This window comes from Microcebus murinus, chromosome 2 (assembly GCF_040939455.1).
Source record: "Microcebus murinus isolate Inina chromosome 2, M.murinus_Inina_mat1.0, whole genome shotgun sequence".
NCBI classification, from domain to species: domain Eukaryota; kingdom Metazoa; phylum Chordata; class Mammalia; order Primates; family Cheirogaleidae; genus Microcebus; species Microcebus murinus.
Window position 1 is genome coordinate 58,988,898 of NC_134105.1, and position 26,887 is coordinate 59,015,784.

At 35.9% G+C, this 26,887-nt stretch overlaps 1 protein-coding gene across 2 annotated transcripts in view; it reads right to left on the reverse strand.

Annotated features, from left to right (window-relative positions):
• The window catches only part of ERICH3 (glutamate rich 3), a 100,772-nt gene that overhangs the window by 42,862 nt on the left and 31,023 nt on the right, over nt 1-26,887 (reverse strand). The window contains exons 5-8 of one of the 2 annotated variants that reach the window (XM_012760368.3): nt 25,992-26,120; nt 20,546-20,704; nt 16,878-17,096; nt 6,769-6,949 (exon numbers count right to left, since the gene is read on the reverse strand). In XM_012760368.3, the coding sequence (XP_012615822.2) occupies nt 6,769-6,949; nt 16,878-17,096; nt 20,546-20,704; nt 25,992-26,120 (688 nt within the window). Of the gene's footprint in view, nt 1-6,768; nt 6,950-16,877; nt 17,097-18,959; nt 20,417-20,545; nt 20,705-25,991; nt 26,121-26,887 lie in introns of those variants that run through there. The other variant, XM_012760370.2, reaches the window with a different exon arrangement.

Sequence of the window (26,887 nt, forward strand, 5' to 3'; positions counted from 1 at the left end):
TTTTAATTTAAGGACAATTTTTAATCATAAAACTGTATTCTACTACTTTTATTTGTAATAAATACTCCAAGTCTTTATAAAACTCTTTGATTATTATTATAAAATAATAATATGTAATATTCTATGAGCACTTAGTATGACCAGGCATTATGCCTGATTATCTTCGATATGTTGTTTTTCAACAATCACATGAAGTGAGAATATTTCTATCACTAGTCTCTAGGTGAGGAAACGAAGGCTTAGAGGGGTTTAGTAATTTACCCAAGATTATACAGTAAGTGGGGGAGTTAGAATTTGAATCCAAACATCTCTCTAAATTTCATGCCTCTATCTTGTTATGCTATGTGTTAATAAAGTACTTGATGACAAAAGGCTAATGTGAGCTAAGTAATGCTTTTTAAAAATTTTTGTATTTTTAGTTGTGACTTTAAATATACTAATACACATGTGAATGAAGCAATTATTCATCTCCAAGCCATACTCAATTCAGTTTAGATTTGAGATTCCCTTCTTTCTGCCCCACCCACCCAAAAGTCCCACCAATAAATTAAGAACCACTGCCTAAAATTAATAGCCTATAATCATTCCAAGTTTTTATAATGCTCTTTGAAAAGGTCCCACTCTAGAGGTTCTAAACCATAAATCCTATTCCCTACAGAGTGACTCAAAATCCTGCTTCTTATGAACATTTCTTATGTCACTTTCTACAAAAAAAAAAAAAAAAGGAGCTTCATTGGACTATTCCACTTCTAACAATAATAGAGTCAACAACTTTTTCCTCTCTGCTATGTACACATTTTCTATTGTTGCACTTACCATGTTGTATTAGAATATAGCTACACCAGTGGTTTTCAAACTTTAATGTGCATCAGAATCACCTGGAGGGCTTATTAAAACACAGATTGCTGGGCCTTACCCCTGAATTTCTGATTCAGTGGGTCTGGGGTAGGGCCCAGAAATTTGCATTTTTAACAAGTTGCCAGATGATGTTGATGCTATTGGTATAGGGTCCCGTGCTTTGAGAACCCTCTAGATGTTTGCTGCCCTGCATATTTGTGAAATCTGTGAGGGCTGAAGCTAGTCTCATTTAGTTTCCCCAGGTCCAGGGGCAATGGCACAGAAAGCTTCCCTCAAATAATTAGTGAATTATTACTATAAACTCTTTCTTTCACAGTCATACAGAAATACTGTATATATACCATATTTTGCCCCCAAAAGTATTTCTAAATTGGATGCAATTTATTCTAAAGAAAAGAGTTATTAAAAAGATTATTCTATCATTTATACCTCAGTATTTGTGATATGAAAGTAAACAAACTAGGAAAGAGAAAACTGAAAAACTTGGTGTCTGGGGAAAGTAAGATACAAGTCCACTTGTCTTAATGATGAATGAACTCCTCAAGTGGTGACTAGAAGGCAAGTCTAACTGCTTTCATTACAGGAACTTGAATCCTGCATCCATGTAATGTGATCCATTCTGCTGCAGTATCACGCCCCATAACTCCCTAAGTACCAGTCAGGAAAGAGAGTGCAGTCAAGGAAATGCCGAGATTGGGCACAGGAAATCAACTTCTACATGTGACTACCCTTCCATTTGATGCCCATGTAGCTGGAAAGCACACCCAGCTATTACTCCATTTTGTTCTTCTTTTTTTTTTTTTTTTAGGCTATGGAACAACCTAAAAAATTGACAACCTCTGCTTTTACTCCTTTGATAAGTATTTTATAATTTTGTATTTTTTAAAATATACTGACACCTCCCAACCTTGACTAGATGGTTTCTTCATGGAGTAGTGGGAAGGAAAAAATAAGAAATCAGAAGACTTTGTTCCATAACCCAGCTGAGTGTCCCTTGCTGAGATATTTAACTTTGTTGCATTTCAGAATTCTCATCTATAAGATGGAGATGGGGGTAGGAGACTGTGTCCTAGTCTACTAAATTCACAGAGCAGTCTTAAAGATTACATAATGTACAAATTAGAAGGCATTTTATAATGCTTGTACAATGTAGTTATTTATTGTTCACTGATGGTCAGTAGCACTATTTTAGCCACTAAATAGAAACAAAAATACTGAAAAATATCAAATTTGGTATCCTGTCTCAAGAAGTTATAATTGAGCAGGAGAGGCAAAATTAATATACCAGACTTCTGGAGTAAGGTCATCAAATCCTGTCCCCTTAAAATGTTATCTCTAGAAATGGAACAAAGACTTAACACAAACTGAGCAGCACTTATTATGAAAAAATGATTGAATTTTAGGTAAACAGTAGGAATCTGTGACATTCTTGCCTGGGACTACTCTCACCCCCCTCCACCTGCCACTACCTCCTCACAGCAGTTCTAATAGGGTAGGGCAGGCCATAAATTACCAGCAGCCTCAGTGTCAGTGGGGGCTGATGTGCTTTGGAGCAGAAGATGAAAAACTCTGGGCCTGTGGCATTACCAGTAATAAGTAGCAATCTTGGAGCAAGCTAAGAGGAAAGGTCAGAAGTTCTACTAGTCTGAGACTATAGTTCTCATTAAGGCAAGCAACAGGCCAGTGGACTAACCAGAAATTAAATAGGGAGATATAAGCAATAAGGCAGTCATAGAGGCATTCAGTAAGCTGTCTACATATCCCCAGCTAACTGGAAGCCTATTCCTACATCTCCAGCCCACTATGAACTTTCACCTATGCATGGAAAAAACATAAGAGAGCCTGGTAGAAAATATTTATAAAAGTTGGAGCAGACTTGAAAACTGAACTTGGAATGTACTCAACTCACTCTAGTGGGTTGAATCATGTCCTCCAGAAATTCAGGACCACCCAGAACCTCAGAATGTGACTTTATTGTAAATAGTGTCTTTACAGATACAATTAATGAATGATAAAGCGAGATCATCCTGGATTTAAGTTTTGCCCTAAATCCAATGACCCATGTTCTCATAAAAAGATGAGAGGAGACACACAGAGATACCTGAAGAAGAATGCTATGTGAAGGCAGAAGCAGAGATTGGAATGATGGAGCTACAAGCCAGGGAACGCCAAGGATTATCAGGAGCCACCAGAAGTTGAAAGAGTTAAAAAAGGCTTCTCTCCCAACAGCTTTTCAGGGAGTGTTGGTAGGGACCAACACCTGGATTATAAACCTCTGGCCTCCAAATCTGGAGAGAAGGAATTTCTGTTGTTTTAAGCCATAATTTGGGGACATTGGTTATGTTAGCCCCAGGAAACTAATATGCCCCCAAACAGATTCATTGGTAGTAAATGGAGGCTTTACTGGCTCAAGATGTTTGAACCCAGCCTCTGACAAACCACTGGGTGATTACTAAACTATGAAGGCACAGAAACAACCTTAAGAGACCAGACTAAAAAACTAAAATTTTCTTTAAAATTTGTGCCAAAAATTATTGACTGTACACCAGGGTGATGGGGACTGAATTTCACAGATTTAGTCCAGATAAGTTACAAAAAAATTTTTAAAAAACAGCAACAACAACCTTTCATAGGGAAAAGTCAGAATCCAGAATTCATAGTAGTTTTGGCAGCTTTAATACCCTACATAAAATATCAAATTTTCAATAAAAACCCTAAAGACATATAAAGAATCAGGAAAGTGTGACCCACTCAGGAAAAAAAGAATCAAAATTATTCCTAGGAATTTAATCAAGAGAAATGACAACATATGTCTACACAAAAACTAGTATTCGTATGTTGATAACAGCATTGTTTTTAATAGTCCCACACTGGAAATAATACAAATGTTCACCAGATGGGGAATGAATTTTAAGAATATGTGTTAAATATACCCATTTCATGGGATATATTCAGCAATCTAAGGAGAGAGCAATTATTGATGGACAATACAAATGCATGACTTTCAAAAACATCATGCTAAGTGAAAGAAGCAAGATAAAACACTACCACTGTATGACTTAATTTATATGAAATATCCAGAATAGGAAATTTGTAGAGTTAGTGAAGCAGATCAGTGGTTGCCTGGAGCTGACAATGAGAGTAGGAACTAACTGCCAATGGGCACAAGGAAACTTTTCAAGAAGATGAAGATGTTCTCAAATTAGTTTGTGATAATGGCTGCACAACTCTGCATACTTCCTAGAAGTCATCGAATTTTGCACTTACACTAGATAAGTTTTATGGTATTTAATTTGTACTTCAATGAAGCTTTTTTAAAAACTACATATATATTTGTATAATAAATAAAAGTAAAAAAAAAAAGTTAATATAGGTCAGAGTACAATGAAATGCTTCGGTTTTGAGTGTAGACTGAGAGCCATGGTCCATCGGGATAAACCAGAGTGTAAGTCAGATGAGCCAGCTGTATAGCCTTAATCTGAATCCTAAAAGATAGGCAAGATTTGAATTTTAAAAAGAGGAAAGAAAGAATATTCCAGACAAAGGAAATAGAACAACCAAAGGCACGACAACAGCATGAATGGGACACCACAAAAAGCTGTGTTTGGGGAGCCATGAGGAATGCAAACAGGCACAACAGGATCAGGCTATGAAAATACTAGAAAATGGGGCAGAAAAATAAGAAATTAAAAGAGGGCCAGAAAAAGAGTGTTACTTCATTATTGGCATCCACATGAACCCAAGAGGCCAAGGTTTGTCTTGTTTGATAGGATAAACATGGCAAATAAAAATGCCTGTGAAGAAACTGTACCCTTTACAAGTAGCAGGAAATATTTAGTGACTTCACAGGTACATGTAATAAACAATCAACTCATAGCTTGAAGTCTAAAATCAAGCTACAGACATCACGATTTACTATGAGAATAAACGATCCACTTGCCACATTTCTAAATAATTAATTTCATTATTATTTCAAGTGAAGAGGCAAGATAAATTAACAAATGCCACATTTTAATGAGTTTACTGCTCCAAGAATAATATTAAATGCCAGCTTTTTTTCTTTTAATAGAAATCTTCTAAAAACCTATTCACATTTCACTGAATCATGCACAGCTTTGATTTGGAGAAAGGGCAGATTCTTTTCAGTTCAACTAAACTACTAAGATTGCTGAACCACAAGTCAACTCTGAGTCACCCAAGTTTTCAATTTTGAACAATTACGTTCTTGGCGATCAAGGGTAAGCTGAGACAAAATTATCACGAGGACAGGATTCAATTATTTAAGTCCCCATTCCATCCTATTAATCAAGACTGTCCAATGCCATAACTAAAGGTTCTAGCACCAACATGTATGCAAAATAAACACAGAGCCAGGTAACACCCTTTCTCCCACAACCTTTGGTTTTACACTCTCATCACAGAATGTATATTCTGTGATATTCTGCCTACCAGAGAATCATGCAGCTTAAGCTTCATTTCTTTTTTTCTGGTAGTCAAATAGACATTATATATGCATTTTGTTGAATGAAGTGTGATCTAAGATCCAGGGCAATTTTCATTATGTCAATTCCAATTTTAGCCTTAGCTAATTTTGCCATTCTCCTAAATTAATAGCTGAAAGTTATACCTTTAAAAAAATAAGACTACGTATCTATGCCACTATTATTAGGATTTCACAGTCATATTATGAAAATGTAGGAAACTGCTACTGAGAATATAGCTAATGAGGCTGCACAGAACTTAGCAGGGCCTTGCACCCCGGCAGGGGCCAAGGTCTGCTCTTAACGCTGCCCAGAGTGTGACCTTGGGGAGCTGTTCTAACTATGAATTCATCTCACCTTCCTCATCTACAACATGGAAGGCACAAACTCTGGAGTGCTAGGACAAAATAAGACAAAGTAAATTACATTTCCACCAAATATCTAAAAATGGGAAAAATAATTTCTAGCATGACTGAGCATCATATTGTGTTTTAAGTTAAAACTAACATTCAAGTGTTTACTCTTTGTTATGTCAGGAAGTTTTTAATATGTAATTCCTATATATGTAGTTACAGTTTCTCTTTAAGGACTTGAAATTTTTTAAATCAATACTCACTGTTTTTGATTGATGGAGGAAATCAGAAAGACCAAAAGTAAAAATTCCATGTTTGCTCCCAACAATTCCCTTAATTCTTAAGTCTATTTTAAAACTACCCAAAAATAAATATTTCTTTTAATTAGTAACAATAATATTACTTTCTAAACACAGTTTCTAAAGCAAGGAAGTAACAAATATAATTCTATAAACACTCTCTTTTTATTGCTGTTCCTCTGAACTAAATGTTGAATAAATACACTACAGTATAATTTGTAAAAACATATACTGGATATAAGAATTATCTTATGCTGACAAACATGGATTTACAATCAAATGAAAGCAGAAATGTACTAAAAATTTATTTAGCTAAATTCTGCACCAAGTTATTTAGGTGTGATTCACCCTGAAGTTTATTGGATTTGTGATTTTTATCTCCACATACCTCTAAAGAACAAATTGCCAATCTGATATTTTTCTCTTAGAGTAACGCACGATATAATTCACTATGGCAAGCCAAATAGTTAACTTGTAATTTGGGGGATAGCTTATTCATGCAACATTTTAATGATCATATATCTTTATCCCAAAATTAATCTGTTACCAGGTTAAATGACTCCAAATCCTTTCTTCCACAATCTGCAAGAGTAATTGCTATTTCAGTTTCAATCACAGAGCAGTAAATTTAGATTTACTTTTAGGCAGCTGGTTTATAAGTCCCTGGATATGCATAATTTCATAAAGTGATTGAAGTCATTTTGATATTATATCAACAACAGCTTATCTATAGCATCAACTCCAAGCAATTAAAACAAATTAACGTTTTATGTGTACCTTTCTCAAGTAGTTTGCCTTGGTAGACACAAAGATTTTCCCCACCACAGTGCTGTTGATAAACTCTTATTTCATCTCGGAAGTCTGGGTTATCATAAGATAGGTGTACATTTTTCCCCAAATAGATCATTGTAATAGCCGCATTACTATGCGGCGATGTTTTATAAATACATCTTGTATCCTAAAATAAACAAAAAAATGAGGTTTATTAACTAATTACTTTCTAATCAAAGTTCTCATTCTCACATGACATTATAATATAAAGAATTAAAACGGCTACTTTTATGTACCTACCAACAAAACCTTTATAAAGTGGCAATTTACACACTGCAAAAAAAGTGAAGCCCATTACAAAATAAATCCTTCTAAATAACTATAACGTATAAATTTTGGCTTTGTATTTTTGATGTAAATAGTAGGTATTCAGACAGAGTGTGTCTTTTTTATTTTAAGTGTGTATGTGTTACATACATAAGATGTCAATGATGCTAAGAGGAAACTGGTTTTGTTTCTTTTAGCTGGTTCTCAAATAAAAATTCAAACAAACGAATTAAATAAATATTGGTGACACCATTTGGTTCTAATTTGAATTGACACTGATTATGATTTAGCAATAGATTTTGTAATCAAATGCTTTATCCTGCAAGTGAACACTGACAACATAGCCTTCCCTGGGCTTATTCCATCTGAGAGGAAGATACGCACATTGGATTCCTTCTACGGCCACTCTGAGGATTAGCGATCATGTATGTTATGAGTCTGGGATTATCCAGATTCACATAAGGCATTCAGTTCAATGAGAAGAAAATAATATTGCTAATATTGTTTTTAATATCAAAACAATATGCTCAAAAAAGTCTTAAAAATTACCTGATAAGCCTATCTGATATTCTATGGTATTTCCCAATTTAAATTATTTATAAAATATGCAATAAATTTATATGCCAAAAAGTAAAAGAAATGTCTCAGGCATTGCTTCCTAATTGATAGTCTGAAGTGTTTTCATAATAGTGAATGAGTATAGTGTTAGTCTAACATCTAAGGGGAGGAGGAAGCAGGAAATGGAGAAGGAGGAAGAGGGAAGAGGCAAGAGGCAGAGAAATAGGAAAGGCTGAGAGGGTCAAGAGACATTAAGAAGGCTTCGTGAGAACATTGCAGACCTTTAGAATTAAGAGGCCAGGCTTTGCTTCTCATCTACTTCACTTTTCTAAAAATCAATTTTTATCAAAAAGAAAAATATGGAAAGACTGACTTTCAGAGGATCCAAGGTAGTTATTTGAGTTTGATTTCATCAATTATGGATGCATGAGGAGCATGCATTTTTTTAAGAATAACAAAGCTGCAACAAAATTTTTTGAAGGAGCTACTAACATATTTCCATGCCTAAAACCATCCCCTTCCACCTCACAGGATTTTTTAAATCCAATTCTATTGTTCTGAAACAAGAAACAGGAAAAAAATCTGATGAAATGAAATTCTGCAAACAAGTTTGAAAAGTATAAATAGGGGAGAAAATCCAAGAGTTAAAATTCAAGCAAATTGCCCTGCCTATTGGAAATAACAGCTCCCAAATAAAGAGATAATCAACAGACATATTTTAGGGGCATCGAGAGCTGCAGAGGTAAATCAGCACACTGGATAATTCTTTGCAGGTTAGAAACATCTCCCTGAATCAAAGTTGAAGCAAAAGGATGATGGCAGGCCTAGCTCCTACTTGCAAAATCATAATCTCATGTTTCCTCTTGCCCGAGCAACTGTGGAGCTGTGACACGCACGTGTACAGCCCACTGCACAATCAGCAGACCTACAGCAAATCCAGCTCCAAGCTGCAGCCAGCACATTTAATCAAGTGATTGATTAAATAAAAGCATCTCCTTTTTGTTAAGCAATACTTTCTAAAGTGGCATGGATTTAGATAGGCCTGTGAGCTTCCAGGAGATAAGCACTATATAAATACAAGGTAATAGTGGGATTAGAGTGGGAGAAAGACCTGCATCATATGTAGGAAATGAGAAACTAGAGGGAGAAACTTTAAAAAGTAAAATAAAGGCAATGGCAGCCCTTCACCCTTTTCATTTCCTCTTATTCATATTTTTTTCTGCTAAAGCATATTTCTGATAGTGACATTTCTTTCCTCTTGAGTTTAGTTATTTTTAAAAAATATTCCCCAATTATTGTCACCAAGTAAACTTTTCTGGGTTCTGACAGGAGGCCCACGTGACAGCTCGTTATTAAATACATGCACTAGGAACCAAACAATTGTTTCTTTCAGTTGACCAAATTGCCTCTATACTTATCATCTTACGAGGTTATAATGACCTCGGACAGATGAAACTTTAACAGGGTTTCACAGCCCTTTCTGCTGCCCTTGAGCAAGTATAAAAACCTTCCATGAAAAGTCAGTTCCATTTCAAGAACAAGAGCAAGTCCTCACACCCCTTACAATTAAGGCTTATCTTTCTGACTTTCCTTCTTATTTCTTTTCATATTTCTCAGGCAAGAACAATCTCAGCTGACAAACAGCAAGCCCATTGAGTGGTTAACCAGTCACCCAATATAAATTTGCAATATTTAGCATTCCAATGATATACCAAGTTTTCACTGGGATTTCTTTTATCCCTGCCCAGGCCTGTGTGAGGAGTAAGTTTAAGAGGCAGTAGAGGCATCAATGTGCCTACTCTTGTTGAAGTGTTGGGCAGCAACTCCTCTCCTTCCACTTAAGCCCCAGTGAATTCTGGACATCATAAAGTCCTACCTGGACCCCTGCAATAGTAGGGTGACCATAGAATTTCCCTTCCAAACCGGGACAAATAGAGAAAGGAATGGTACTAGTAATTATTGTAGAGGGAAAAAAGAGCAGAAATTTGAACTGTTTCAGGAAAACTGGGATGTATAGTCACCCTACTAATTAGTCTCCCCACTTTTAGTCTGATATTGCTCAAAATATCTCCTGCCCTGGGTATCAGAGTACATTCCTCTCTCCCAGTAGATAAGGGTGGTGTCTACTGATCTTTATGCCCCCAGGAGTCTTAGCAGTGCTGACACCTAGTAAGGACCTAAAACACATTGATCTGACTGGACACAGACATGGAACAATGAGGCATTCTACATTTTGTTCTTTGCTGAGACAGAACGTACAGTAGGTTGGCCCCACCCTAAAGTGGACCCTTTCTACATTTATAGAAACTCAATAAAAACTGATTCACAGTGTCCTATTAAATTAAACAGCAACTTTGGTGATTATTCTTTGATAAAGGTTGATATAGACGCTTCCCTGGTGGATAAAGGTTGATATAAAAGCCAGATTGACCATAAAGAGCAGCAGTCCCCATGTTGACTAATGTTGAATAATAATAAATCCCACATTTTTAAATAGCCAGGCAGAAGAATATACCTGATTTTATTAGGAAAGGGGCAGCCAGTGAATGTGTTAAGCAGTGGGGGAGCATGTTGGGAGCTTTTCTACAAAGTTTAATTTAGTATCATTGTGAGAATCTACCAAAACTGAGATGATTTTGCTTACTCTTTTTTCCCCTTCTTGCTTTTCGCCCTCAGCTCCCTGTTTCTATCTGCTAACTTCCTACTCGTTGTTCAAAGCCCATTTCAAATGCCACTTTCTCTCTGAGGCATTCTCTAATCTCCTCAGTCAGAACTAGTATTTCTTTCCTCTGTGTTCCCATTGTGCTTTATTTAGATCACAATGATAGTACTCATCACAATGTATCATGGTTAATTGCATATATTTCTGTCTCCCTTGCTAAACTGAAATATTTCAGAGAACAAGGATTTACTTTTACCCATCTTGGTAACCCCAGCACCTAGCTGATTATTGTCATAATCAATAAAAGCTACAATGAGCTATTTGTTCATTTAGAGGCAGGACATAAGTATAAAGATGATTGCAATAGTCCCATTAAGAGTTAGTTAGCAAGCCCTTGAACTAGAGATGTAGCAGTGAAAATGGAAAAGGATATTCAGGTACATGAGCCATTGTCGAGGTGGAATCTAGAGCTGTGCTCTCCAAGACAGCAGCCATTTGCTCCAGTTGGCTGTTGGGCATTTGAAAGGTGGCTCATTCAAATGAGATGTGTTGTAAATACAAAATACTGAATTTCAAAGACATAGTAAAAAAATATTCAATACCTCACTGAAATTTTTCATATTGATTATATGTACAAATGATATGTTGGATATAATTAATTAAATAAAATATATTATTAAATTTGTTTTGTATGTTTCTCTTTACCTTTTTAATGTAACTATTAAAAAATTTAAAAAATCACACATGTAGCTTGCCTTCTATTTATACTGGATATCTCTGATCTAGAGGGCTTAGCAATTAACCAGATGTGTGATGCAGAGGGAAGAAGAAATTCTAGATTCTGAGACCAAATTACTGGTGCTTTAAAAGAAATAAGGCAATTGTATGAAGAAGCTGGCTTAAGTTGTAACCACGTCAAAGTGGAGACATGGTTGATACTGCCTTTCAGTCAGGCATCTGAAATTGCACCAGGCTCATTTGGAGTCTAAGAGGTGGATATGGGGCTTTGATGGGATGTCACGAAAGCCCTAGATTATCATCATAGTTGGAGAAGCTTTTTGCCCTCTCTTTTAAAACACATATAAGAAATAAAAACAAACTTTGTTATTTTGAATAGATAAACATAACCATTCAGGAGGATCTTATTTGAAAGCCTGTATTTTCACATTTATAGAAGCTATTTAAGGGACTACCCACATTTTCAGTAGGCTTCTGTGCAGTGTAGGTGACTAGTAAGATCAAGGTCTCTCAATCCTGAGTGGGAACATTAAAGTCTGGAGGTGGGTAAGGTAAACTTCAGTGCAGAATCTAACTAATCTCAAAGATTCTGTAAATGCAGCATAAAGCTCTGAAGATGTGGAACAAAACAGGACAAAGCAACAGGGTCCAGAGCTGACTGGGAATCCTGTCACCTTGTTATTTGGCTCCACTGATCATCCTCAGAGACACAAATCACAGAAGCCAGGGACCATGTTGTTCGACACATTCATAGAGGAACAGATGATGGGCTACCAGCAAGCCATACTTCACTGCCTTTTACCCCTTTCTCTTCTTCCTTTTAAGAGCCTTTGAAGGATACTTTGGTGGGCAGTAGTCATAAAATGAAAGAGCGAATTTAATGTGTAAGTTAGTCACAAGAGCCATCTCCCCTTCAATGAATCTTTTTTATATCTAAATAAAATAAATTCAAGTACTAATGTAAAAGTGCATGACTCTCCCCACTGAGCTGATTTTACCCTATACCAAAGGACCCAGGGCTAGAGTCAAATCCAAGAGACATCTAGCAAACTATCAAAAGCATGTGAGAAGATGACTACATCTTGAATACAAAAACAAGTGTCAAGGCTGACACCTTTGGCAAAGGCTAGATTTAGGGGTGAAGACAAAGAAGAGTCACAAAGAAGTAAGACAAGTGGTAAAGGGAGTAGCAAAGAACCATAACAGTAGAATGTCATGGAAGGCAAGAGAGGAAAGTTGTAAGGAAGAGGCAATTAATATCATACAATACTGCTATCAAAGAAAAATCATGATAAATAGTAAATGCAAACTAAGATGGTAGAAGTAAGTCTAATATACTACTATGTAAAATAAATGTAATTGAAAAAACTAAACTTATTAATGGAACAGATTCTCAGATTGAATTTAACACAAATTACCCACATGCTGCATAAACACATTTAAACCCTAAAGTTTAAACCTAAAGACACCAAAAGGCTGAAAGTAAAAGGAACACACACACACACACACACACACACAAATGTGTATACACAGAGTTGACACTTGAACAACATGGGTTTGAACTGTGTGGGTCCACTTATATTCAGAGTTTTTCAATAAATATATTGAAAATTTTTTGGAAATCTGGAACAATTTGAAAAAACTCACAAACTTCATAGCCTATAAATATCAAAAAATCAAGAGAAAGTTAGGTATATCATGTATGTAGAAAATATATGTAGACACTAGTGTATTTTATCATTTGGCACCATAAAAATATACAATCTATTATTAAAAAAATTAAAATGTATCAAAACTTATGCATACAAACACATACTGTACATGGAACCATTTGCAGTCAAGAGAAATGTTAACAAATATAAAGATGCAGTATTAAATCATAACTGCATAAAATTAACTACAGTATATATGATACCATTGTAATAATTTCCTAGCCACCTCCTATTGCTATTGTAGTGAGCTCAAGTGTTGTGAGCATCCACTTAAAATGCCATGTGACACTAATCATCTCTGCTTAAACAATTCATCTCTCCAATAAATTGCTTATCACAGTAAAAAGTGATTTTTCGTGATCCTTGCATATTTTTCATTGTGCTTAGTGCAATATTGTCACCCTTGAATAACATCATAAGATCCACACCAAGTGCCACTAGTATTGCTGGAAGTGCTCCCAAGAAGCAGAAAAAAGTCGTTACATTAGAAGGAAAAGTTGAATTGCTTGGTTTGTACTGCAGATTGAGGTCTGCAGCTATGGCCGCCCTCCATTTCAGACAGAAGATTCATCTTGGAAACAGATGACATAAACTTATGTCATCATAAATATAGCACTGTACTATAAATGTATTTTCCCTTCTTCATGATTTTCTTAATATTTTCAATTAATATTTTAGAAATTTTTACAATTTCTCTTCTTCCTCTAGCTTACTTTAAGAATACAGTATATAATATATAACCTACAAAATATGTGTTAATCTACCGTTTATGTTATTGGTAAGGCTTGCAGTCAAGAATAGGTATTGGTAGTTAAGTTTTGGGGGAGTCAAAAGCTGTATGTGGATTTTCAATTGTGCAGGGGTTGGCACCACTAACCCCTGTGTTGTTTAAGGTTCAACTATACAGACACACACATACACCCCACACACACACAAACACACCAGTTAAATCCTAATTTAATATAAATAAGGAGAAGCACTACTAGAAAAATAGATTTTAAGACAAAAAGTAGTGATAAAAAGGATCATTTTTTAATGATAAAGGATCACTTCACTAGTAAGATAAAATAATTCTAATCATGAGAGCATGTAACAAGATTTCCTACACATTTACAAAACAGAACTTGGCATAATTACAAAGAGAAATTGGCAAATCCTTACTTAACAGAGAATGAATTATTGTGACAACTCAAGAACTAAGAGACCATGTAGACTTAAAAAAATGTGAGGATGTAAAAATATGAGTGACATAATTAAAATTTATCTACTGTACATTTATAGACCCTGATTCCAACATTTAAAGAATTATATTCTTTCCAAAAACTGAACGTATATTAGCCCACAAAGCAAGTCTCCACAAATACCAAAAAATTAAAATCATACAGAACAAGAATAAGATGCTTTTTAAAAGTAGCATTCTGTGAACACAAAAGGAGTTCTTAGAATTGAAATATGGCAGAAGAAAAAACTCAGTAGAATGTGTGGAAGATAAAATTGAAAAAAAACCTCTCAGCAAGTAGAACAAAAAGACAAAGAAGTAGAAAGTAGCAGAGAACAGCTAAGAATATTAGAGCCTCAGTCTAGTAGTTCTAACATGCCTAAAATAGGAATTCCAAAAAGAGAACAGAGGGTTTTTTTGTTTTTTTTTTTTAAAAAAAAGACCAAGTCAGACTGAAGCCCTGTGACTCAAGAGACAGACATGACAAGGTCTGTCAAAGCCAGGATGCCTGCTGACAACATGCTGTGCCTCTAACCTGAATGCAGAATCCCTGGGGAATGCGGTTCAGATGCTTATTTGTGCTTCACTTGTCATGACCTTGGGATGAAGCAGGTGCTGCTCTCTCTTCCGTGCCCAGCTACAGAGGCCCACTCTGCTGACCGTCTTCCTGCTGGACGTCTCATGTCTGGTCCACACGAGGACCTCACCAGATACCCTGACTCTGGTGAGCCCCACGTTTCCCAGGACCTACTTGTTACCTGGCCTTTCTGACTTCCCCAGAAAGGGCTCTTAAAACTGTCAATAAACCGGACCCAGACTCTGCCCCAAAGATTCTTTACAGCTTTTTCTTTTTCCTGGAATTATTACCTTTTCATTACAGTACTAGGTTTGAACTCATTACTGAAGTTTTTTGCATATAAGCGACAGAATGCTCAAGAAAAGCAGGGAGACAAATTAATTGGCCAACTAAAAATAGAAAAAATTAGCCGGGCATGGTGGCGCATGCCTGTAGTCCCAGCTACTCAGGAGGCTGAGGCAGAAGGATTGCTTGAGCCCAGGAGTCTGAGGTTGCTGTAAGCTAGCCTGACACCACGGCACTCTAGCCCAGGCAACAGAGTGAGACTGTGTCTCAAAAAAAAAAAAAAAAAAAACAGAAAAGCAGGGAGACACTTAACATGGAAGTCAGCAGTTGCTCTGGGAAGGAGTAGGGGCTGTGATGGGGTAGGAAATAGGGGCTCTGCAAAATACACAGTGGAGTTCTACTTCGTGAAGAAGTCGTGTAGTCATGGGTGCTCACTAGGTTATTGTTAACATGTATTATACATACAGATTTTAGACATTCTTATAGTTTAAGACATTTAAGTAAGTTATTGGATATGGTAGATTCTGTTGCTCTGAATATTCACTGGGCCTCTCCGAGAGAAACTGATGCTTTCTACTTCCTTGAGATCAGTCTTGGTCACAGACTTGCTTTGCCAAATGGAATCCAAGTGTCAGTGACATGTGACACTCCTGAGCCAAACCTTAAAAGCATTCCATGGTCCTGCTGTCTATGAGGCTAACACACCCCAGACCCCTCCATTCTGAACTGCTCCTACAATCTGGGTCCCAGAATTGCAGCTGAACAACAACAGACAATAATGTGAGCAAGAAGCAAAGCTTTGTTGCAGGCTAAGTTGCCTGGGGTTATTTGTTAGTCTAAGCTCCAGTAAACTATTTTTCAAAGAACATCTGCAGTGAAGAAAAGGAGAAAACAGAAGTCTAAGGTTACAACATGTGAGGAAAGGATTGGGTTACCCTATCTAAGTACTGCGTGTGTTGAGAGGCAGAGATGAATATTAGAAGAAGGCTGGAGAGGAGAGTGACAGACAGTGCACGGTACCAAAGGCAGAGGAAGAGTATATAATCAAAGACACAGGGTAAGGTTGGACCTCAGGGAAGAGGGAAAGAACCCTCTGTCAAAGGCAGCAATGAAGGGAGTGAATTCAGTAAAAACAGAGTTGAAGGGAGGAAATTTAAGCAAGTAGGAGGAAGATGGTCCCAAACTTCTGAGGGGGTTAGAAGTGAGGACAGCTGCTATCCTCACTTGTCAGTAGTGAGATGGGGACACAGGGTGTATAATGGGAGTGTGATGGAGTCACAAGGTGTATAAGGTCCCTGAGAGTGAGGTTGGATTTGAAGAACCAGCATACAGAGTCTATGTAGATGTTGGTACTTAACTCCCTGATGTTTAATCAGTGAAACGTTGACCCAGCTATTTGCTAGTAATCACAAAAGTTACATATAATTACTATTTTTTGTATATTTCCACAATAAAAATGAAGAAATCTTTTGACTTCTTACTAGCCTGTATCTGTATAAAATCCAACTGACCTTAGAACTATTTTCTTTTTCAATATTTTGAGGAAATGAGTACAAAAAACTAAAATATTTTCAAAGAACATTGGAAGAAAAATTTTTCTAGGTATTACATGGAAATTTGCCATAAAACATTAAAAATAAACTTTAATAAAGTATATTATGTTTTTTAGATATATTTGCATTTCTAAATTTGTACAAATTAAATGTTAAGATATTTCCAATAACATGTGATTGTGTAGGTAAATTAAAGGAAGTAATTTGGAAACAGATGTAGTTCAAATTAAATTTGACCGTAAGATTCACTGACTCTTTTATTATTAACTGTGCTATTAATAAATTTGTTACTCAACTGAGCTACTCAAATCTTTGGTTTCAGATTCATTCAATCTTATGATTACACTTACAAAATTATTATATTTCTTTATGCAAGGCATTTTGCATGTGATTTCCCTAAGTTCTTTTACTACAAATCTAGAAATCTAATAATGCAATGTAATCTGTGCTAAATTAATAAAAGAAAAATTTACTCCATAATCACCTTGGTAAAGAGAGGTTCTAAGCCATTTGGAGCAGTGGTTGGACGAAATGTTCTCTTTTTCCATGTTTCAGATTTATTTTCTCTCGTGAATTTTCTATTTGGGGGAGGAGGTGGAGGAGGAATAGGTCGCATGTAACTGTTAATGTTTGGAAGTCGATATAGATTCATTCTCTGTGAATTGCCTGTGGAGTTTTTGAACTTCATCGCTGCCTTCTTGCCCTGTAATCACATTTCATGACATAAGAACCAAGAAATAAAAGTGGTGACCCAATGTCACCCAAAATTAAAGACTAACCTGTATGATTGACATTGCATGCAAACACAACTGTTATCAATAGACAAACTCAAAACACTTCAATCTGTTGAAAGGTGGCACTTTGTTGTATCCATAGCAAATTAAATATTCATAAATTTCTAACCTTATGTAGCATATTTTTTAACAAACATACAGTGATGGCACTTTGATAGTACTTTGGGGGATTTTTCCTCAACAACTGATTAAATCTATGGGGACCCAGTACAATTAAACAATTTAAAATCAAGGAGTTTGAAGTGTTATACTTTCAAGCAGGGCTGAATAGTTCACTTAGCAATGAGGAGTTAGTACTTTTCTCATATTCTGATTTCACCCATCCAGGTATTAGAATAGCTAAGGTTGGCAAGGCTGTGAACAAGCTAGTAATCTCATGTACTAATTAGAGTAAATTATTACAACCTTTATGGAGGACAAATTGGAGTATTTATCAAAATTTCAAGATATATACTCTTTGATTTAGAAATTCTGGTAGGAACAAATTCTACACAGATAACTACACAAGTTCACTAATATAAATGTGTATAAGGATAACATTCACACATACATTTAGTCAAAACATCAACAAATGTAGCATCCTAAAAGTCCATAAATAGGAATATATTTAAATTTTTCTTTGTTCATATAATAGAGTCTCACTAAGTTTATAATGAATGATGTGGATCTATTTATCCTGACATTAAAAGTCCATGAGACATGATCATACATTCCTTTTAAATAATTTATATGTGGATTTTGATTAAAAAACAAAAATGAAAGAATTTAAATGTGAGGTTGCCTTGAAAGGTATATATTCACATTGTTTGAAAGTTTAATCAACATGTATTACCTTAATTATTAAAAAAAACCAGGAGATTGGGGATAGGAAAAAATAACATCAAAGATATAGTCAATAATTATATTACATTTGTCAAGTATATTTGAGTCCCTGAATTTTCATACATTGTTAATTTTTGTATATCTGAGGTAATTTTCCAAACTTTAAGAAATATTTAAACATTTTTATCTGTTTTATGCCAATTTATTTGTTTTTATATTTATGTAATATTAATACAAATTGTATTTATATTTTTTTTTAATTCTCTAATTAATTTTCAACCAATCAAGTCTTTATTTTGAGATACTTATTAGTGAAAAGTTATTTTCAAGAAAGGGAAGTTATTCTCCAAATATTTCTCATTGCTAAGTGAGTAAAAAACAAGTTAAATAAAGGCATGTGTAGCTCAAATTTGAATTGAAAACATTTATGTGATTTTATATTAAAATCACTTTCATCATCAATGCCAGGAAAAAAATATACGTAAAGACATATAGTAACAGTATATTTTGCCTATGTAAATTACACTATATGCTCCAATAAGTTACTTTTGTCTGTCTTGATGCCCAGAGCAGTACCTAGCCCATACTTAGCCCATACTCCAATAAATATTTACTGGATGAAAAGTGGTTTTAGCTAGTTGAAATTAACATGGAATCAACTTCAATCTTGTCAGCACATGTGAGCTACCATCAAGTGCCTATCCTTCAAGAATCCATACCCCCAAAACTTGGAAACAGAAAAAGAACAATCCCTGTCCAGATTCAATTAGTAAAACCATCCAGTGGCTCAGAGAAGATTTGGCAAATCAACTGAAAGGAAAAAAAAAATGCTTCCCAACCAACACAATTTTGAATATTACCTGATTGATAGTGCTCATATATCTAACAGGAAAATGTATCCATCAAAGTATAATTAACAATTATAAGAACTTAGAAAAGAATATAATCACCTTGGCAAACGCAGAAAGTACCCATCCGAGTACTATCTAGGGGAGAGGAAATTCTACCCATTGGACTTTGAATATTTGCAGTCCTAATAGCAAAGGCATCCCTGGAAGACACAGAGGGTTTTAGCCAAAGACCTTTGAGATTTCTGGTACCTTTGCAAGCCCATTCCTAGTGGGTGTATCAGGCCATCTTAGCCTGATGCCATCAACATTCCATTACATCACTAGGCAACATTCTCATTGTGATTTATTTGGCTTCTCATGTGCGTCTACCTACGAGGGGAAAATGTACTTCTTATATAAGCTTTGACTATTTGATATCTCTTGGTGAATTAATGGCCTCTTATTAAGATTTAGTTCTCTGTTTTGGTTTATTATTAAGGGGAAAATGACCTTGCTGTGATTTATTTAAGTTAGCTTGAAACAACCACTCAGGACATGTCCATTCCTGTACTCTGGCTGAAACGGGTAATCTCTGGGCCTTGTAAGTGAAGACCAGATCCTAGAAAGTGCCAAACTAATTGGCATATGACCCAACAAGTTCCTGTCTAGCTCTAGACAGTCCACCCTAGACAAAGTACCACCACTTTTGGATTAATTTTTCCTGTTTTCTAGGAAACTACCATGAAATCAACTGATATAAGGCTTATGAAAAGTGCTTCACAAGCTGAAAAAGCACATTAAGTGGATTAAAATATTACTTATTATTTTTAGAGTTATATTTATACTTTTACTATGAAACACAATCATTTATTTGTCTGAATTAATTTCTCAGTATCAAGGTTATCTGTAAGTTAAAGATAAAAATATCTTAATTTTATATGTCTTGTGTTTCCTAATCAGAAATGGAAGATAATTCACTCCCTTTGAACATAATGACAATTGTACTCATGGCACAGGTTCTTTGTTAAGCTGGTAAATGTTTTGTCTTCATGTTAGAAATACAAACAGTACTCTCCTTATTATTGAATGTCCTAATTCTTTATCCCTGTCTCAGTAACTCATATTTCATGGTTACCATATCTCCTTCCTGAGCTTTATTAAAATAAGTGAAAATTACCTGAGACATAACCTTGAAAGGGAAGCAGAGTCAACCTCCTATGTGTGATTAATTCAGCATTTTTTAAAGATGGACATTCTTTTCTTTCTATATTCAACCTTCTAAAAGTCAAACTTGAAGCAATTTCATACACTGATGGGAAAGTAAGTCGGCATGCAAATGCAAACCTATTCTTGGAAAGTTTCATTTCCTAGGTTTCACGCATTTAAAATTTGGAAGGAGTCAATACTGGGTCTTTTCTGATAGTAAGAAAAGTCTTTGTTTTTCAATCAGCCTTTCAAATTAATGAGAAATCACCATATGTTATTACAAATCTATTTCTTACTTTTTTTGCTCAATGACACAGGAACTTATAGCCCTTCTGATTTGAGGAAGATATAATTAAACGAAAAAGTACACAGTAAGTGCGTCATAAATGCACAATATAAATTTTACTGTGCAGATTAATTGAATATAACACCTTAACAACTGATATCCTAATATTCTAATGAAGACTTAAAACATATTTCTTGAAGAAAGTAACATTTACCCCAACCGGAAATGGAGCTTGACCTTCCAGCAAGAAGGTTTTTGATCTGGACCCCGAAGGTATCTTTGGAACAGTTCCCACTGGAGGATTCCTGGGAAGAGGCTGTAATCGAATTGGAGGCCGCATATTTCCTGGAGCAGTATATGGTCGAGGGGCTGTCTAGACCATTAGGGAAAAAAAATTCCATTTAAATTAGTATCTTGACATGTTTCCAGAACCAGTTAATAACCCAATAAATTGCCTACAGTAATTAATGGTACCTTTTTACTGAACAGATTAAACTTTAATTATGTCTTTCCATTATACATACCCTTATGACCCAAAGTATTTGTTAAAACATATGGTGCTGAAGTCCTCCACATAACTAAATGCCACAATTGCAGAGTATACTGGACAAAGGAGATGTCCTCTATGATGTTTCTGCATTTTTGTTCATACTGTGAACTCACAGACAATACTTAATTTATGCTGTTCATAGAATGGCTTTGCTCAATTAAAGGTTAAGTTGAATAATGTTACTATTTTAGGGGTCTGAAGGGATATTATTGGAATGGACTCATTTCTATTTAAATGTTTTCAACATAAACTCTACTCTGAATCCTTTAAGCCTTAAGATTGGTATGAAGTAAAAGCAGACAACATGATATTTAATACAAACAAGAGAGGAAAGGCAGATGCTTAACCATAATGCATTACATTTAGTCAACTGCATCCTTGAAATATTAAGAACACAAAAATAAAAAATTATAACTGGCAACTTTGGAAAATACTATGTAAAAATGGATATATTTTCCATGCTGGGTATTTTCTATTTGCCCCTCAAGATCTACTGTTCACCTTCTCTGCCCTGCTCTGGGTCTTGGGAGTTATTACTCCTTTCAAGCCTATACCAGCTAACCTTAGGATTGTGGTTGGAGTGCACCAATGAAAGCCACTAGCAGAAAATAAAAGGACAGGAGGAGAATGAACTTAGAGTCTTTATTCTTCTTCAGGGTTGTAACGGGCCAGCTGGGTACCTCTCCCAAAGTCAAGTCCACAGGTCCTGTTGGGAAGCTCTCCCCTAGCTACAGGTACTAGCTGGCGGTTCTGGTAACCAATCCCTCTCTTTCCCCCTTAGGCCTAGGCTGTGCTGACCCTCACATGCTTAACATCCCTAGTTGGTTTTCCTTAACCTTTCCTGCATCTTTGTAAATAGTTTCTTTATTAAACACTTCCTAATCACCCTATTTGTGTGAGCCCTCTGTTTCCTGTTGAGCCCCTGACTGATGCATTTTCCATCAGTCAAGGGCTGTACTACAGCAAATACCAAAAGTGCCAGTATGGAGCATTAGAAGTGCTTTTGGGGGCACTGACGGAAAATAGTGTAACTTTAGTATATAGATTAGCAGTGTGCTGAAAGTGGAAAAAAGTGTGGCTTTTGGCCCAGTTCTTCTATTACAATAAGATAATAGAAAATGTGTCAAGAAGAGTACACACATATTTGGGTGAGAGGGTGTCAGGTGTGGTTTTTGAGAGGTGTTATCCTGGTTCTTTGGCTCCTCGATTGGAATAATCGCAAGCAGGGCCGGAGCTACGGTCTGACGACAGACACGAAGCACTTCCATTCAAGCAGCTTTTATTGCAAAGCGAAAGTTAGTTTCAGAGAGAGATACAGGTCTGTCCCTGTGAGTGAAGATGACCTTGAGGTTAAAGACAGAGTATAGAAAGTGTAGTACACTCTCAAGGTCAGTAGAAAAGCAGACTGCTCCAATAAAGACCAGTGTCACCCAGGTTAGGGTCTGTCCTTTATTCTAATTCCTAATAATATGTTAGGCTGGGGGAGGAATATTTGTGTCTTTTCAGGGAAGTGGGTGGAGATTCCCAGAATCATGTACTCTCCCATTCTCTCCTTGTATGGCTGGCTCCAGAACTGTCATGGCGCTAGGAGGTGTGAGTTTTACTATGTTAATGAGGGAAAGCTTACCTTTGGCCATAAGCTCCTAGCTTCTACACACACACCTAGTCAGGAAAAGTCCCCAACCTCAAGTCCTTGCTGTCGTGGTTTCTTTTTTCTGTCTTTATTGGTCCCAGCCCTCAGCCTTTGACCATATGCCCCCTATTGTCTGCCCTGCCACTCATCCCTACCTAACAAAGTGTGAGAAGGATGGTATATAAATGACTCATGAATAAGGCTTAATACATTGACTCTAAAGAATGGTGCACAACAAATATTCAGCTCTGAAAAGTGTATGTCAATACATAAAAATGATAATAAGGCAGCTCCTACTACCAAAAATTGGTCTTAGTGCCATCTTAAGAAGCATGTCATATGTTGTTAAATCTCTGATTTTGTTTTGTCATCATGGTCCCATGACAAGATGAAAAGTAATTTTTAACATCTAATGGCAACACAAGACAATTAGTATCAAATGAACCACACAAATACTGCCAAACACAAAATAACAACAAAATACCTGAGAATAGAACTTAGAACTGAAAGTTTTTAGAATCCTTAGAGTAAGTCAATGAGGCTAATAAAAATTAAAGTTTCACAGAAGCAGTTGGATTTTAGAAAAATGGTAAACAAGAGAAGAAAATGAATAAATAGAGAAGAATAGTAAATTTGAACATCCAAGTAATAAGAGAGCTTCTTATGAGCAAGACATGGCAAAAGCAGCAAAGATAATATTCCTGAATATCTGTTTTCTTTTCTTCACTAGTAACAGAATTTTTATGTGGAAACATGGTTATCATAAATAAAGTTATATTTCCCAGCAGCCCTTGTAACTCTGTGTAGATGAATGCCTCACGTTTGGCCAATAAAACGAGCAGAAGTGATACATGAAGCATCTAGATCACATCCTTAGAGAGAAGTGTGCCCTCACTTTCCCTTTTACCTCTTTCCTCTGGCTAAAATATCCACATGGTGATACACCATGTTGGCTTATGTGGATGAAGGCAATACCCTAAGTTTAGAAGATCAATAACAAAAAAGGTGTCTGGGCTTTTAATGACTTCATAGAGCAGAGATGACATACCAGCTAAGATTCACATATGTGTGTTGGGGCAGGGAGGGGACCTAATGTTTAAGCCCTTGTCATTTGGGGTCTCTGTACACAGACCTATATCACAACCAATATAAGAAGCCAAGCAGATTGACTAGAGCAGCATTTGATTTAAAGAAAGAGGAGATAAGCCTATATAAACCAAAAGGTGAAAGGTCTTAAAACCCACAAAGAGAAATTAAACTAGAGGTTTCTTATCAAGGGAATCAGATCACCCAAAAGAATTCTTTTGAACTCTGTTATATAAACATGTCTTAGGACTCTCTGTCAAATAACTGAACTGAAGACAAAAATATGAAAAGTCTAATGTAGAAATTTAAGAAAGCAGGTTACTGCAAACTAGAACATGATCTATTGGCTGTTCTGCTCTAAATTTTACTTCCCTGAATTTGCATGCAGATATCATTCAGTTAGATGAATGTGGCAGTCAAATGTTTAACTGATTACGTTTATCTCTAAAAACAAATCTGCACCATTAACTAACAGCTGTGAGCTACAAACTGTTGTAGTTCACATCAGAAGCCACCTTAAATTTGCTATATTTTAAATTGTTTGTAATATATTTTCTTGGAATAAATATGGCACTGTAGCTTAACATTCTCAAAACTGCACCAGAATATGAATTGAAATTGACTACCTGGTGATTACTCAGCTTAGCTGAGCATTTCTAATTCTTAGTAGAAGATCTCTGGGGGTGAATTTTCCAAGCATATGCAGAATTAGTGGAAATGACTTTCCACAGTTTTAATGGGAGCAGTGCAGCTAAAAGCCTGTGTGCTATTTTGAAAGTTTAGGTGCAATTAGCGACCAAGTGCACTAATACTGCACTGCATGCTTTTCTTATTTGCTCAAGAAAGTTAAGAAAGAAAGCCAATGGCAATACCCCAAAAGGATTACTATCTTCATCTCAGTAGCACATGGAGGTCAGGAGTCAAATTTAAAGAATATGCATCCAGGATGGCAAAACAAAAACGGGAACCTGAATTTCTGCAAAATGGTAACTACAATTTCAAGACCACAATAGTCACCCCTTAAGGTGCAAAAGCACCATCAGGGGTGACCAAGTGAAGAATCCTGGCTTACCAGAGAGAAAGGCTTTTTAAGTGCTGGTGTCAGTGTTTCCTGTAATTTTTAAATTACTTTCTCACTCCTGTCACATTAAGATCTCCTGGCTGTATCATAAACTATTTATTGAGGGTGTTCAGCTGGAAAATTGAAAAGAAAGCCTTTCAAGAGTTTTTCCTCTCTGAAACAGGTGGGAAGACAGAAAACGGCGCTTGATTGTTTCTTTTGTTTCACCCAGGTTAAGCTTTTGGAAGTCTAGTGAATTTGCCATCCAATAAAAGAATTTGTATATATGTACACTCAAATCAAACCTGGAAATAAAGTAATAACAAAGGGAAGACAGTTGCTTTTCATCACTTGGAGCTGTTCATCAGGAAATGTCAAAACATATTTACCCTTTGAAAAATGTCAAAGCTTAACATTATATGTGATGAACCTACTTCAACAATCTGTGAAAGCATTGCAATTTCTCCACAAATATTTTGCAATTCAAAAAAATGTTCATGCTTACAAGGAAATATATTAGATGGTGCAAAGCAAGTATAAAGATGTAATCAAGCAATTCAGTTAGAACTTAAACCATCAACCTCTAGTAAATATTTTGCAAATCTTTTCCTGTACCTATATTATTTCAAGGTACCTTCCCTTCCTTCAGGCAAATACTACCTCTAGGTTATAAATGAATCAAGCTGGAATAAAATATCAGTGTGTAACTTCTACAACTAGAATTTCTGTATGTTTAATTATTTTTATCTTAGAGTTTGGTACATAATTTTAATGAAAGAAGCTCAGATATTAGTATCTAGCCCAACATGCTACGCAGTACCATTGAATTTGTTCAGATAAAATAGAAGCAGAAGGAATAGCAAGAACAGAATTCAGAGGTCAGAAAATATAGAAAGCGTATGTAACAACTAGTGGTTCAATTGTGCTGCACTGTAGGATGCTAAAGGGTAACCATGGGGAAAAATACTGGGATAGCTAAACTGAGGTCATATGGGTTAGGGTCTTAAATATTCTGTGAAAGAGTCTGGGCTTTTCTGCAGGTAATACAGAGCCAGGGAAGGTATTTGGACATGTACGTGACATAAGTAATCTGCACTTGGAGAAAACTATTCTAGCAGCAACAAGCAAGATGGATTTGCAGGAGTGATATTGATTGGAGATGGGACATTCAGTAGAGATAAAGTTGAACAGATATAAGACTATTTTTTCGTCCAGCGGGACTAACAGGATTATGTAGACATGTTCTCAGAGAGCATTCTTTCTGAGATTAATAAGAAATCATAAATTAATTAGCTGGGAAACTGCATGACAAAGTGTTTAATATGACTCACCAGTGCTAATGGACTGGAATGTCCTTCATCAACCAGAAGAGGATGGCCACGATTCGTCTTTGGGCCAACTGGGGGGTGGGGAGACAGGCTTGGCATGTTATTTTCAATAAATCGTCTTGTGTGCTCTCCCTGGAATAAGAAAGCAATTTAGTGAATAGATGCATAGTTAGTAATCGAGGTTTGGTTAGTGCCTGACATGTAAGAGATACTATATGACTAAGGAACTCTTTTCTCATTTCTTTCAAGAATGTTACATTTGAGGACTATCTTGGTCACTGGGGAAAGTTTCCACAGCTGTGTTAGAGAGTTAGGCTGGTAAAAAGCAGGGAAGTGAGTCTGCTTTCACTGTGCTAAAAGAAATACCTACAAAAGCAGTGTATGCTCAATTTCAGCAATACTGTTCATTAATCTGCCTTAAGACAATCACTACATAAAAGCGTAATATTCTTCACTACTCTCATCAGTAGACTACAAGAAAGTAGTATTTTCTATCTTAAAAATAATTAAATAATGCCAGTAAGTAAAAAGGGCTTCATATTAAATAAAAGGGACCTAAATATATATCTTACATCAACTGCAGCTATAAAGTGAAAATTGTTACAAATAAAAATCACATGAGAAGGAACCGGAGTATCTATAGCAAATCTCTGCCAATGCTATAATATGACCAGGTACTGAGTCTAGCGTGTCTGGTAACCTGGGCAAGAGTGGGAAGAGCACAGACAGAACAGCTCACGCTGCTTCCAGCAGTATGAATCACTCTTTATTTCCAGCCACCATTTTTCTCCATCAACATTTAAGCAGATAAATTATAAAATCTATGACTCAGTCCTTGATGTAGGACAATATCAGCAAAGTTGAATTAACCACAAATCTCTATGCACCAACTCTTTGAT